The 16343-nt window shown below is 36.5% G+C and overlaps 1 protein-coding gene across 1 annotated transcript in view; it reads left to right on the forward strand.

The window, feature by feature from the left end:
- EYS (eyes shut homolog) overlaps window positions 1–16343 on the forward strand; it is a 1591614-nt gene that overhangs the window by 1359435 nt on the left and 215836 nt on the right. The window contains exon 33 of the mRNA XM_053222617.1: window positions 8429–8649. Within this exon, the coding sequence (XP_053078592.1) occupies window positions 8429–8649 (221 nt within the window). The remainder of the gene's footprint in view (window positions 1–8428; window positions 8650–16343) is intronic.

Below are 16343 nucleotides of genomic sequence, written 5' to 3' on the forward strand. Positions count from 1 at the left end.
CTGCTTCAGATTCTGTGTCCCCCTCTCTCTCTGCCCCTCCCCTGCTCATGCTTTGTCTCTCTCTGCCTCAAAAATAAATAAAAACATTTAAAAAAAAGATTAGCAAGATACAAAACAGTAATTAAAAACACATTTTATAGGCTATGGTAGTGCTTGTACTGTGCTGTTTAAAAAGTCCCTTCTCAGAGAATTTTTCTTAGAAACATTGAATGAAGCAAAATTTAGAGAAGAGAGGATGGATGGTTGTCCTTCCAGAGACCAGGCAATTCGCTGAATTCTTTTAATTTTAATGATGTGGTTGGTTACATGCTTCTTAGTATGACTTTATAGAAATACATTTAAGATAAAGAATTCCTGGTTCATTTGATCATCATGGAGAGTTAATCTGTATAATTAGAGCTCCAAAGTGCTAATTTTAGTGCACTTTAAAGCTGGCAGTGTGGAGGGCCCTAATGAATTGGAAATTTCATTTTATTTCTATTTTTTTCTACATAGTTTTTTTTTCCCATATTGAGCATATACAAGCATCTTAAAGAAGCACATAAGAATAGCTACATTTGCATGAGCACATTACATTTTTCAAATTATATATTTTATCTCATTGGATCTTCACAAGAACTCTCCAAAGTAAGAATTATTATCTCTTTTACAAGATAGTATCTTATAAAACTGAGTATCAGATGTCCAAAATTTCATAGTGATAAGGAAAGAGACTTGATCCCAGATTTTCTGATTCCCATGCTTTGTTGTTGTTGTTGTTCCTTTTATAATACACTTAATTTCCTGCTGCAACAGATTCAACACTGTCTAGTGGATTATGATGGTAAGAATAAAATTGGCTTTTGTTTTGAAGAAAAAAGAGACAAACAAACAAAAATAAACACAGACTCTTGAATACAAAGAACAACCTAGAGGTTGCCAGGAGGGGAGGCAGGTGAGTGAATGGATGAAACAGATAAAGGGGATTAAGAGTACACTTTTCATGATGAGCTCTGACTAGTGTACAGGATTGTTGGATCATTACATTTTACATTACATTACATTACATTACATTATTTTTTTAATGTTTTTATTTATTTCTGAGAGAGAGACAGAGAGAGAGAGAGCACGAGCAGGGGAGGGGCAGAAAGAGAGGGAGACACAGAATCCGAAGCAGGCTCCAGGCTCCAAGCTGTCAGCACAGAGCCCAATGCAGGGCTCAAACTCACAAACCATGAGATCATGACCTGAACCGAAGTCAGCCAGTTAACCAACTGAGCCACCCAAGCACCCTATCTTTTCAATAAATACTCATTAGTGGAATTGCTGGATCATATGATACTTCCATTTTTAATTTTTGAGGAACCTCCATACTGTTGTATATAGCAAGTGCACAATTTTACATTCCCACCCACAGTGCACGAAGGTTCCAGTTTCTTCACATCTTTTTCAACACTTGCTATATTCTGTTTTTTTATGACTACCCTAACAAATGTGAGATGGTTTTTAATTATGATTTTGATTTGCATTTCCCTGATGAGTAGTGATGTTAAACATCTTTATTACATATCTTTTGGTTATTTATATGTCTTTGGAGAAATGTCTATTCAAGTCTCGTGTCAGTTTTTTAACCACCCTATTTGTTTTCGCTTTGGAGGCATAGGAGTTTCTTATTTTTTTTTTAATATTAACCCCATATCAGCTATGTGGTTTGCAAATTCTTTCTCTCATTCTATAGATTTCCTTTTCATTTCATTGATTGTTTCCTCTGCAGTGCAGAAGCTTTTTCATTTGACATAGTCCCCCTTGTCTTTTGTTGCTTTTGTTGCCTGTGATTTTGGTGCTATATCCAGGAAATCATTTGTTCTACAGTGTTGTTCAAGTCCTCTGTTTCCTTGTTATCTTCTCTCTGGATGTTCTAGCCATTATTGAAAAAGGGATATTAAAATCTCATACTATCATTGAGCTGCTATTTCTCTCTCTGGTTTTGTCAATGTTTGTTTCATATATTTGAGCGTTCTGATGTTGAATGCATACACATTTATAATTGTTATATCTTCCTGGTCAGTTGACCCAGATAATCATTATATAATTATCATTCTTTGTCTCTTATGACAAGTTGACTTGTCTATTTTGTCTGAAAACCTATAGGCATTCCTTTTCTTTTTTGGTTACCATTTGCATGGAATATCTCTTTCCTTTCTTTCACTTTCAGCCTATATGTGTCCTTAAATCAAAAGTGAGTCTATTATAGACAGAATATGTCAGATATTGTTTTTTTTTTTAATCTTTTTTTATCCACCCAGTCACTTTATGTTTTTTGATTGAGGGTTTGCATTTACATTTAAAGTAATTATTGATAAGTAATAAATTGCTATTTCCATTAATTATTTTGTCTTATAACTCTTTTGTCCCTGGTTTTCTCTCTTGCTCTCTTCCTTTGTGTTTCATTGATTTTTGTATATGTGTGTGTGTGGGGGGGTGTATGAACCATACTTTGATGCCTTTCTCATTTTCTTTTTTGTATCTTATATGTATACTGTCTTTGTGGTTATCATAGGGCTTACATACAACATCTTACAACTATAATAATGTATTTTAAGCTAATAGCATCTTAACTTCAGTTGCTTGATCTTCGAGCTCTAATCTATATATACACCATTCCCAAAAAGCTTTATATTTTCATATGCTTTCATGTTGCTGTTTAGTGCCTTTTCATTTCAATTTGAAGGACTCCCTTTAGCATTTCTTGTAAGGTAGATCTAGTATTGATAAGCTTCCTCGGCTTTTGTTTATTTGGTTTGTTTTCATTGTTTTTTAATGTTATTTTAGAGAGAGAGAGCACATGATCAGGGGAGAGGGGCAGAAAGGCAAAGAGAGAGAGAGAGAGAGAGAGAGAGAGGATCTCAAGCAGGCTCCATGCTCATCATGGAGCCAGATATGGGGCTTGATTCCACAACCGTGGGATCATGGCCTGAGCTGAAATCAAGAGCTGGACACTCAACTGAATGAGCCATCCAGGTGCCCCTCTGCTTCATTTTTAAAGGACAGTGTTGCCAGATATAGTGTTCTTATTTGGCAGTTTGGGGTGGGGGGAGGGAGTTGAGCACTTTGTGTATATCATCCCACTCCCTCTGGCCTTGAATGTTTCTGGTAAGAAATCCATTGATAGTCCTATGGGCCTTCCTTTTATGTGACAAGTCACTTTTTTTTTCTGCTTTCAGAATTCTCTGTCTTTGACTTTTGGCAATTTGATTATGTGTCTTGGTGTAGACTTCTTTGAGTTCTTTCTTGTGGTAGTTTCTGGGCTTCTTAAATCTAGATGTCCATTTTTTACCCCAGATTTGGGAAATTTTCAATATCTTTTACTTTTTTTAATTCAGCTATAAATTTTTGTCTTCATTCCAACTAAAAGAATCAAGTAGGAAAATGTTTGAATAAGTAAAGTTAAAATTTTCATGTTTATTAACAGTCATTATATCTTCAAGTAAGTATTCTGCCCCTCTCTTTCTTCTCCTTGTGAGACTCCCATAATGCACATATTGCTCTATTTGATAGCATCTTATACGACCCTTAGGCTTTCCTCACTCTTCTTCAATCTTTTTTTTTCCTTTTGCTCCTCTAACTGAATAATTTCAAAGAAACCTATCTTTGAGGTTTGAGTTTGAGTTTGCTGATTCTTTCCTTCTGCTTGATCAAGTCTTTTGATGAAACCCCTCTAATAAAGTTTTCAATTTAGTTTTGTATTTTCAGCTCCAAAATTTCTGCTTGATTCTTTACTATATTTTCTCTTTGTTGATGTTCTCATTTTCTTTATGCTTCATTTTCCTGAACTCATTGAGCATCTTCATGACTGTGACTTTCATTCTTTCTCAGGTACTTCCATTTCTTTAGGGCTGGTTGCTGGAGACCTCTTTTGTTCCTTTGATTTTTTTTTCCCCATTTCTTCCTTTACATTGTAGAATTCGTGATGAGATCTACACTATAGAAAAAACAGACATCTCTCCCAGTCTTTATGGACTGGCTCTGTATAGGAAAAGATCTTCACCAATCAGCCTGAGAGTCTGGGAACCTCTCAAACCTGTGCATGTATCTTCTCTGGACTTGTGTGTGTAAATTCTCTATTATAGCAATTTGCCAGTTTCCTTTTCCAGGTACTCATAGTGTTTTGCTGCCTCTGGTGTCTGCAGTACTACAGGTTCTCTGGAGCTACCTACCACAAGCCACCCACTTCTCTTTTGTTCTCAGCAGCCCCAGAGTTTCTAGAGTACATGGGTCATGCAGAACTTCCAAGTCAGGCAAAATAGAAACCAGTCACTCAAGAAACCCATAGAAAAGCCATAATGTTAGAAACATGCTCCACTCTTCTTTACCCTGCCCTCCTGCTCTGGCCCCTATAAGAGACCACCAAATTATATCAGCCTCAGTCTACTGCATCAGTGGTCCTCTGGAGCAGCAACACAGCATCCTGCCGTCTTTTGTTTTCAGTGATGGCCAGGTCCCATCAAGACTGGGGAGACAAACTCATTCTTCACTCAGCCCCCTGAAAAGACATTATTTTGGGTGCACATTTCAACTCTTGCCACTGCTAGGGAGAAGTCAGGAGTTAGGGGGGTTTTGCCTACCCTTCCCACTGAGCTGCAGGGGACATCTACAGTGAGTGAATTCACGTTATTCCAACCTTTGCGTTTGGTCTCAGTAGTGCCACACCTGGCACACTTTCCTGTCAGCACATAGATTCAGACAAAACGGAAACTAGTCCCTTGGTCATTCCCTGAAAAGTCTGCACATAGTATATATGTTTCATTCTTCTATTTCCCTCCCCAGAGAGAAACTAGGAGCTGGAAGTTTTCTTCTAGTTATACCTCACTGAGTCTGGGGGAGAGCTTTGGCCAGTGAGTGCCACAGATTTTCCTGTCATCCTCAATAACAGCTGGTTTCATACTCACCTGGGGTACAACTGCTTCTTAACTCAGTCTACTCATTTCTCACAAAAGGCTTTGGTCTGTGTATTGTTGTTGAATTAGTGTCTCCCTAAAGAAGGAGTAGCTGGAGCTTTTTATTTTGCCATATTGCTGATCTGTATACTATATTTTCTAAATATTTCATTTATTTATGATTTCATTCCCAAGATTACATTAAATTTCCATTTAGACAAAAATAATTCATATCCTTTTCTTTTTTGTATCTCTACTTCCCTATATCACTGTGCTCATAGGGTAGCAACTCAGTTCATTGATTGCTTCACTGAAGTTTGGTTTTTTCTTTGACAAAGGGAGAAGATACTATTTTGAGAACATTCTCTAGCCTGGAAAGCCTTAAGAATCAAAGATTTAACTGGAAAGTAAAGAACTAATGAGGATTTCATTGCTATTTATCAAGTTAAAAAAAAACTCTTTTTGTAAGCTATTTGACACTAATCTCATAAGAAATTGAAGAATTTCCATATAAGCACTATTGGGCACTCTATGCTATATATATTAAATATTGAAAGCTATATTAGAATTAAAGTGATATTAATATTCCTTCTTGAGTGGTATCCAGTGAGGACCTCCTGGAGACTGAATCTAGTGAAACAACAAGGTTATAAGGCAGCATAAAGTAGAAGAAGATGCCTAGAAATTAAACAGGAAACTGTAAAACACACACACACACACACACACACACACACACAAACCAGGATTGAGTGTCATAAATCAGGTCATTTGTAAAAACCTATAGTAAACCTCCTATTTATAAGACACTGTTATGGCCTCTGAAGGAATCCCAAAATGACCATGTTAGAGGCCCTACCCCAAAGGGATTAAAATTAATATAGAAGAGACTGTATGGTCATAGATTATTATGGGGAGGAGAGAGAGAGAGAGTGAGTTAGATCTCTTCTAAGATAAATATTGGTTCTGCCTTTTGATCCCCTTTCATTAAATGCCTCTAAAGTTTTTAAAAATTTAAGATAAATCATATGTAAGAAGTAATTTAAATAAATCCTTCTTGCCAAACACCTTACACAGCATCTCTTATCCCATTCCAAGACTTGATGTTTCTGGTTTTGAATTTGTCTGCATTCAATTCAGATAATATTAAAAACAAAAATCTAGTAACAACACCCAAATAAAAGTCAGTGTTTCAATTATAAGTCATCACATTCTTGAGTAAAGACAAGTACACTCCAGTAGTTAATCTTAAGTAAAAACTACGTTAATTACCTTCCTATTAACATAAAAGTTATTTAATTTAAGATTTGAGGCTGTAAAACAAAACTAAACATTGAATCAAGATATCATTACAGAAATATATGTAGACTCCAAAGTCTAAATTTAAATTAAAACAGAATAAAGAAGAGATAAAAGAGCTTCTTACCTGTTTTCACCTCTGTAGTTTTTAGAAGTTTGTACCCTTTTGCCTGTCTTCTTATTTTATTCCTACACATTATAAAAGGGCAACTATATTCTTTCTTTAAAGAGAAAACTCTGGGAGGAAAGGGAATGCTTATTTCACTCTTATCATTTGTGGAGTCCTTTTCCCTCAGTCACCATTCATATTTTTCATTATCTTGATGATTCCTCCTTGATTATCCATGTCTGTTCTCTGTGGTTTTATCTTGTAAGATCATATCTTCATGTCAGACTCTATTCTCCATAGTCTGATTCACAAGAAGTTATTAGAAAAGACTTATTTTAAAGACCTGTCTCCTTAGAAATGATTATACACACAAAAGGCTGCTCCTGGATAATTAAGAGTCTGGGGATAGAGGAAGTCAACCATTTTAATGGTTATCTATGTTCAGTCAATGGCAGCAGCTTTTTCAGACATTTCAGGACTGCAACTAAGCTTGAGCCTCAGATCAGAAGAAATACAAGGGCCATCTACTTTCATTGTTTGGGTGTTTTTTAATGGTCTAATAAATCATAGATAGCTCTATAGACTTTCCCTCAGATCTGACTACTGCTGACAGAAGAGGAGGATATTCTTCCATCCTTTATCAGTTTTGTGCTAAAACAGCACACTTGTCAAAGCTGTGAGAGGTTTGCTGTTCCAGGTGTGTGATCAATACACAAAGATGTCAAAGATCCTCGGTGAGAGAAGGTCATGGCCTTGGATTCACTGATTCTACAGGTTCATGGTAGATCCCAGATTGCATTAGCAGTGAGTTACTTATCTTAAATTGATAAAAGAGTTTTTGCTAATAGTTTATTAGAGTAGTAATATAAATGGACTTAGCATATGAGAAAGGATGTGAAAACAAACAGAAATACTCCTGTACTGCAAGAGGGCCTGTTATTACACCTTGAGTTTTCCACCCCACTATGCCCGAAGATAGTCATCCTCTGGGTGACTGTATATCTGAATCTTTTATAAAGTACACACACACAAAATTAAGGAATGCCTTTAGAAGCAGAACTCGAGTCACTAAAAAAGAACAAGAGCTCAAATAATAGAGTTAGTTAGATCTATTATGGGTCATGGAGATGCTTTGATGTTCCTAGAATTGAACATGCTCTATTCTCTAAAAGTGCATTTGCATCAAACCAGAGCATATTAATGTAAACATTAGGTGACATTACTGAACATTTCTCATTCTCTCCTCCCCTTAGAGCCCTAACTTAATTATTTGGCTCTAGTTTCAGAATTCTTGCAATGATAGTTTTCCATTTTCGTGGATCTGTAATGTCAATCTGGATACTTTTCAGGTATCAGTTTGGAGTGCATGAATGTGTATTGGGGATAAGGACATCAGAGGCATAAACTGCACAAATGCTGCATGCACCTTTTGTATGCCAACAGCCCTGAAGATCAGGGTCTTGTTACCACTTCATCCAGAATTCACGTGTATTCATAAATTCCTGTTTGGGAAAGTTACTTTTTATATACATACAAATGATGAGAATTCAATTTATATACGTTACTGAAGGGTGGGAAGAGAGATTAAGTAGCAGTTTACATCGTGCCAGTGATTTTATCATCATTCTGGTCGGCGAGTATAAGTTCTGTTTCCAAATAAGGTCGCATTCGGAGCTACTGAGGGTTAGAACTTCCACATAGGAATTTGGGCGAAACACAATTCAATCTCTAACAATAGTTAATTAACAAGACTCTATTTTCCTTATCAGTTATTATTTGCTAATATTTACATTAAGATTCAAACACTTCAGTTCCAAAATACATTTCAGAGTAATCAATCAACAAGTTTTATTGAATGCCCTTTTTTAAAAAAATTAAGATTTCATTATGTATTGTGAGAGCTACAAAAGAAATATAAAATAAGGGCCCTTTCCTAAGGTAACTTATCCTACCACCTAGTAGAGGTGACAAAACTAAGCAACAATTACAACCTGTTTTACACAGAAAGATACATTAAAACATGCCTTACAGAACAAAACATTCTAGGTCTTTCTCGTATATTCTGGCAACATCTGATCAGATATTTTTGTTGTTATTTTTCTTATAGGTGCATTTTGAATCAATGTACCTTGGCCATATCCCAGAAGATGTTAAGATCCATAAGAATGCAGGTCACATTTATGGGTTCAATGGCTGCATTCAAGAGCTTCAAGTAAACAACAAAGAATTCTTCATCATTGATGAAGCACTACGTGGAAAGAACATCGAGAACTGCCATGTCCCATGGTGTGCTCGTCATCTATGCCACAACAATGGCACCTGCATCAGGTTAGTTCTAGCCTCTTGAACTCTAACCTATATTTCTTGACTCCATTCTTAAAACAATAAAAACCAGCAGCACTGTCATCCGGGTGATGGAAAGGTCTGGAACTTCCAATTTTGTGTATGCATCATCTAGGTGTTTCACACATGTGGTGGATACTTGTTTGTTCAAAGAAAGTTGTATATTGTGGTTCCAATGTCAAGAAATACTTGACCTCTGAAAGTAACTAGGTAACTGGACCTGATTTTGGCAATTTCAGATAGATTCAAGCATAATTTACCAAGGTGTTCTGCTTTTGGAATATATAAATGACAGATTTTTATTCATTGATAATGGTTTTGATGCATTAATTTTTATGGCATTTTTTTGCTTCATCTTCAAAAATATAAAAATCAACTCAGATCTCTAAGATTGAAGATGGAGAAGAATACTTATATCTGTTTCTTCTTTTTATTTGCAATCTGTATGTCAAGGAGGAAAAAGCCTATATACCTTATTTCCCTTGAAATAAAGATTCATCCTGCTCTTATAAGATTAAAAAGATTTTAATTACAATTACTTTCTGCTCCACTAAAATTCTTAAGTGAATCAACCCTGAGGGAGTCTCATTTGGACAGTGTAGAACATATTCCCAAATTTCTTTAATCCTCTGAGAAATCTTTATTTCAGGGCTACAAATAATGACAGAGAGGATGGTAAAGCATGTACAGATTATATTAATGAAAGTCAAGGAAAAATTGACCAAATCTCACAGGAAATATCTTAATTAATTCACCTCAGTGTTTCTAAGGGGCAAGGTATCAAGTAGGTAATGACTCCACAAAAGTAAACATCTGTATGCATAGTGTGGGAAAGAGAAAAAAATTTATCGCAAGAGTAGATAGGAATGGTAGGCAGAGATGGGCTCTGAAAATAATCAGTGGGAAAGGAAATGAAAAACAACATAGAACCACAGGCCAAAGACAGGAACAGAGGAATGGGCAGGTATGATAAAGTCAAGGTGATATATTTACCGAACAATCACACTCTGACCTAATATTTGAGGAGAAAGCATAGTTTAGTGGAAAAAGAGGATATCAACTCTTGGGGTGTCTAAACCCTTTGCTTCTGATTAGCTCTGCCCAAGTGTGTGCCTTGATTTACACATTTGTAAAATGACACCAGCAATTAGGACTTAATTCATATAAGAAAAACATAACAGATGAAGTTTCAAAGGACTTGAAAAGAGTGAATTTTGAGTTTGAGTGAAGCTAACTTCCTTGGTCGTGGTTATTTTTCCGAAAGAAACAAAACTAAGGTCTTATTTAATAAGTAGTCTGCTTTATAGTGAACCCGCTAATAGCAATTATTTTTAAAACATATAATAATGCAAAAATTATCCAGTAAGATAACCTTCAGGACCCTGAAGGAAAATTAACTGTTGTGTAACTAAGTGAAATAGAAACAGGAAAACAGCTTTTCCTACTGACTTACTAATGTCTGAAATATTTGTGTCATTCAACCTAAATTAAATATTGTCAATGAGGCTTTACTACTGACAGAATTATAAAAGTGACAAGAATTGTGTTTCCTCTCTTTCTATATATGATGAACAGATTCTAACATAGACCCCATTATCCCTCTCCCAGTGTTCATGCCTTTGTATGATTCCCTCTCCTTTAGTGTAGGATCTATGATTTGCTTTGAACCAACAGAATTGGTGAAACCAATTGGTGAACCAACAGAAGGTGGTGAAACGTCAATTATGTCATTAGGTTACATAAGATTGTAGCTGCATCTTGCAAGGAGACCCTCTCTGTCTTGCTGACTTTGATAAAGCATGAAGCATTTTGGAGAAGGTCCATGTGACAGGGCACTGAGAATAGCCTCCAGCAAACAACCAGTAAGGTGGCCTCTAGCTGACAGCCAGAAAATATTGAAGCCCTCAGTTCTACAATTGCAAGAAACTAAATTTTACCAACAACCACTTCAGCTTGGGAGCAGGTCCTTCCCAGTTGAACCTTGAATAAGATCCCACCCTGACCAACACCTTGACTGAAGCTTAGGGGCCTCTTATACAGAGGACCAGTTAAGCCTTTCCTTAAACCCTTGACCCACAGAAAAAATAAGATAATAAATGTGTTTTAAGTTGCTAATTCTGTGGTAATTTTGCCATACAGCAATAGAAAACAATTATACTCTAATTTTCTACAGAAGTGTCCGCATCACCAACTCGGAGAATAGGTAAGAGTTAGTTTTACTTTGTAACAATAACTGTCAGAGATACTGTAAGCCAAATACATGCTAAATAAAATAAATCTCTTATTTTCATAAACTAGAGAACCTCACATGACTTCCAGTTTTAGTTATTTAATATGTATTTGAAAAAAAAGTAAAAATAATTATTCTAGTAGGATAGATATAAATAGTCCTAGGTTCATTCTCTTAGATTTATTTCAGCAAACATTGCCTGAAGGCCAACTGAGGGAAAGTACTATGTGAAACGAAGATGTATATTTAAGACACTATCCTGCACACAAGCAGCTTTCAGTTTAGTATGGAAGCTTTATCAGCACTTAAGGCCTTAGAGTGAATCCCTCCCCACACACACACAAAAGTATCTGTTTTCCATCATATACATTATTCTGGCTTTCCATATCAGTTTCTCAGTCTTTCAACCTCTCAACCCCTACTCCAGAGAAATCCACTCAAATGACAGCTGATTTTGGCAAGCACTATTTAAGGTCTTCCAGATCTGTATGTGCCTTTTATTGTTAGTGAAATGGAGACTAGCTGGCTGTAACCCCAAATAAAACACTCTTCACATCCTCTGAACAACATGATTGCTATCTTGATTACCAATGCTGAACTGCCAAAACTACTCTTTGCGTTATTGCATCTAGGACATGCTGGTCCATGGCAACTACAACTTCCAATCCAGCATCTCCTTATGCACACCAACACCATAATACGCTGGAGTTGGCTAATTTCAGAACAACAACAAAAATAGACTTCTCAGAAGGATCATAAGAACAGCCCCTTGGAGGTCAAAAGTTTAATCCAAGAAGAGCACAGATAGCTATAGGGCTACAGGGAAGATTATCAGAATAAGAATGGTATGTTTACTCTTTCCTGTTTTGTCTAAAATACCAATAGTAAACCATAATAGGGCATTCCAGCAGTCTGTGTAGCAACTCATAAGGAGAACCAGAATATGTACTGAAGGAGGACTCCCAGTGAGGCCATGAGCAGCTTCAGTCCATAGAGAAGAACACAGAACAAAGAAATGTCATAAAGAATCCTCACCATGACCAACACACTGCCCCCAGCAACGCATACCCATACTTGGAATACATGGAATGGTATAAAGTTTTCCAACCAAGGAACCTAGAGAAACTCTGCTACTGAGCCCTATCTTGACTTGGACAAAATGGACCTGAACTGGCTTAATGCTTTTGGCAACTCAGTTCCCATCTGTGTTGTTGGCAAAAGCCAAAGATTATTTCCCTGTCCGTGTTGTCGCATCATAAAAAGGATCTCTCCAGGACCTTCCAGACTGTCTTCCAACCCTTGTCACCTTTTGGGTCTGTCAGTGCTATCTGACTTGATGTCACTCCTGAGCCTGCCTACCCAGGCAGACTTATAAACTCTCCTCTCCTTTTCTCCTGTTTTTTTTTTTGTTTTTGCTTTTTATATATGCAAACAGATATATTCTGGAGGAGAATGTAAAATGAACATGCATTTGAAAACATGAAACTTCAATAATTAAATACTTGTCAAGGGCTGGAAGGATGAGATACTTTGACCCCTAAGGAGTAGGGGCTCATTTTGGATTATTCTAATGGGAAAAAGCTGAATAATTAGAATATTTCATGGTGGTTTGCCTTCTGAAACTATGAGGGTCCTCATGAGTCTGGGTTTGCTTTCCATGGCTTCCTGGCACTAGCAACTATTCTTAGAAATGAAATGCATATTATTCTTATGGATTGGCAATATCAGTGTTTTAGCAAATCAAAACACAAATGTTATGTTTGCAATGATTTCTAATTAGGGCACTATAAATAGCTGGAGTATAAAATAGTCAACCTGGGAAGGAGAGCCATCCACGATCCTCTGTCTTGCTGAGTAACTGGGAGAAATGAGACAACCAGGGAAATCTCAGATTTTCAGAATCCTCAGAAATTATTGAACCTTATACCTCATTTACAATGTCCTTCACTCTGTCCTTGTTTCACTACTGTCTTTTTGATATGTCTTTGTTTTTTCATGTTTATCACATTGTAGTTAGTTAAAAATCCAGTTTGAACTGCCCTCAGCAAATCCTTTTAGTAAACTGACATGAAGAAGTCACTTCAAATCCTGGCTTAGTTGCTTAATAATTATGTGAACTTGGGCAAGTTTGCTAATCTTTTGGAACCCCATTAACTGAGCTAGAAAGTAGAGATGCTTTCTGTATCAGGTAGGAATCCTTCTGTTACAAATTCTGGGAAACTCATCCCAAACAGAATTTACTGGTTCACACTAAGTGGAAGGCTGTGGATTCCCATTTTAGGTATCTTTTGATTCATGACTTAAAGGCCACCCTAGGGCCCAGTTTCTTCTGCTCCCTTTGGACACTTCAGTTTTAACTCCATTCTCAGATTTCAAATATAGCAAAATGGCTATAGGTGCTCCATCACCTACACCCCTCAGGTTTTCTCTCTTCTCCTATTTTCCCAGAAGAGGAGATTGGATTCAAGACAGCTTTCAAAATAGCAGAGCAATTTCAATAAGGTATATCAATATTTAGCCTTTCTGGATTGAAAAGGAATAGACAGAGTGACCTGATAGAATTCTTTTTTGGTCTACAAGTTTATTTTACTTCCAAAGTAACAGACCCTGTATGTTCAGAAAGAAAGAGTCATTATTACAAGGTCAAGAAGAAAGCTTTTTTACCTCTCAGCTTTTCTGTCTCAAGATATAAAGACACTAATTTTTAAATACTATTGCATGTATGCATGATGGTTTTACTTGAAAATGCAAATAATTTGTCATCACAATTTAATTGATCTAGTTCAGTGACTTTCATCTAGAATGTAAAAAAAAAAAAATCTCTCCTAACCTTAAGAGAGAGAAAAGTTTTTTTCAGTACACACACACACACACACACACACACACACACACACACACTTGTACACCCTAATCCACATCTCCTGGGAATGCTTTTTCCAACATGTAAAGACTAGTGGTTTAATAGTGGTTTAATAGGAGATATCCCTTAAAGAAGCATACTTACTCTAAAGAAGAGTAGGATGGTAAGTGAAGAGATGTTCAATACCATAAAGCTATACTTTAGGGTTCATGCAGTCAACCCTATTTATAGCTATTTGTAAACAAAATCATCACTCATTTTAGCAGCTTGGTTGATAAAATTCAGTGTTAATAAGTTCTGTCCCTCCATTGTCTATGAAGGTAACCTGCTTACAAGAAGACAAATTTCATGTTGAAAAATATTAAGAGGAGTAACACTTCAGCAGCTTTACCAAGCAAATGTCATTCTGCTTTGAGTACCATCACATGTTTCTGGACAGTATCCAACCTTTTTTCATTTTGTTATAAATCTGTGCTAGAATTTTCAAACCCCTGTGGTTGCTCATTTCAGAGAAACCCAAATTGCATGTAGTGAAATTCAGTTTAGAAAAGTGATACAGAAGGGTTATTCTGAGTATCCAAATCTCTATGGACTTTGAACAAGCTGTTTCCGAAAGGGCATACATAGGAAGGTTAGCAAATTAAACAGATAATATTTAAATCACTTTCTCCTTTCTATGCCAGATGTTTTTAAATAGGTTAAATAATAATTTAAAAGGATCTCAGGTTTGGGAATATAACCTATACAACAAATGCACTAAGAACTCATGTCACTGACATTATAGTAAATAATTATTCAAATGCAAGTTTTAAACTTAGTCTTAATTTTACCAGGTGCTAAGCCTATAGGAATGTATTTTATCATGCACTGAAAGTCAATAATTCCCATATGTGAATGAATGTGCTGTCTGTGCCTCTAATTGTTCTCATAGCTTTTATTCATCACTAACCAATGCTACCCTCCATGTGCTGGGGCAGGGGTCAGCAAACTTTTTTGTAAATGTCAAAATAGCAAATATTTCAGACTTTGCATCACAGCGATTCAACTCTGCTATTGTAACTCTAAAGCAGCCTTTGACAACATATAAAAAATGAATGGGCATGGCTGTGTTCCAGTAAAACTTTATTCACACAAATAGATGACTAGCAGGATTTGGCCCAAGGCCCATGGTTTGCAGACCACTGCACTAGGATAAAAGATGGATGAAAGAGTTGTTTTATTCAATTCATTGACCAAGAAAGTCCAACTCAATTTAATTTTCAATGTTAAACAATGTTTACATAGATAGATAGATAGATAGATAGATAGATAGATAGATAGATAGATAGATAGATAGAGGTGCCTGGGTGGCTCAGCCAGTTGAGCATCCAACTCTTGATTTCAGCTCAGGTCATGATCTCACAGTTCCTGAGATCAAGCTCTGCATCACACTCTGTACTGACAGTATGGAGCCGGCTTGGGATTCTCGTCTCTCCCTCTTTCTCTGCCCCTCTCCCATTGCTCATAGGTACTCTTTCTCTCTTTCTCTCTCTCAAAATAAATAAATAAACATGTTTTTAAAAGTTATATAGGTATTGTAAGGTATTGACTCATGCAGTTATGGAGGGTAGGAAGTTCTGCAATCTGTCAGTCCGCTAGCTAAAAACCCAAGAAAGCTAGTGATGTAGATGCCAGTCTGAGTCTGAAAGCTTGAAAACCAGAAGCGTTGATGGCAGGAGATTGATGTCACAGCTCAACAGAGAGCGGGGTGCCTGGGTGGCTCAGTCGGTTAAGCAGCCAACTTCGGCTCAGGTCATGATCTCGCGGTCTGTGAGTTCAAGCCCCGCGTCGGGCTCTGTGCTGACAGCTCAGAGCCTGGAGCCTGTTTCAGATTCTGTGTCTCCCTCTCTCTGACCCTCCCCCGTTCAGGCTCTGTCTCTCTCTGTCTCAAAAATAAATGTTAAAAAAAATTTTTTTAATAAAAAAATAAAAATTAAAAAAAAAAAAGAGCAAATTCTACTTTCCTCTACTTTTTGTTCTGTTCAGATCCCCAAGGGACTGGATGATGCCCATCCAAGTTGGAAAGGGTCATCTGCTTTATTCAGTCTACCAATTCAAATACTGATTTCTTTTAGAAACGCCCTAAGAGATACACCCAGAAATAATGTTTAACCAGCTTTAGGTATCCTGTAGCCCAGTCAGGCTGACACATAAAATTAACTAAAACAAGTAATCTCCAAAAAAAAAAAAATTGTATTTCTTACCATTAGGGAACTTTCATTGTTCCCATTGTCCCATGTGAATAGAAGTAAAAATTGGTTTCTTTCATTCTGTTCTTTCAATTCATTTTCCCTTTTCTTTCAATCCATGTTTTCTCATTTCATAGACATCTTTTTTGACATTGATAAAAAGAACTTTTTTTGTGATTTCTAGGTATTTAGTTTTCAAATCATTTAGCACTTCAAAATGAGGTAGGAGCTGTAAATTGAATTTGAAATTGCAGTAGTAACAACCATTAGAGTACAAAAGATTAGGGTATCATGTCTTAGCATTTCTATCTGTTCTGTAGTGAGTGGCAACACCCCCACAAAATGTTTGCTTGTCTTGTCA

Source organism: Acinonyx jubatus, chromosome B2, assembly GCF_027475565.1.
Source record: "Acinonyx jubatus isolate Ajub_Pintada_27869175 chromosome B2, VMU_Ajub_asm_v1.0, whole genome shotgun sequence".
Lineage (NCBI taxonomy): Eukaryota > Metazoa > Chordata > Mammalia > Carnivora > Felidae > Acinonyx > Acinonyx jubatus.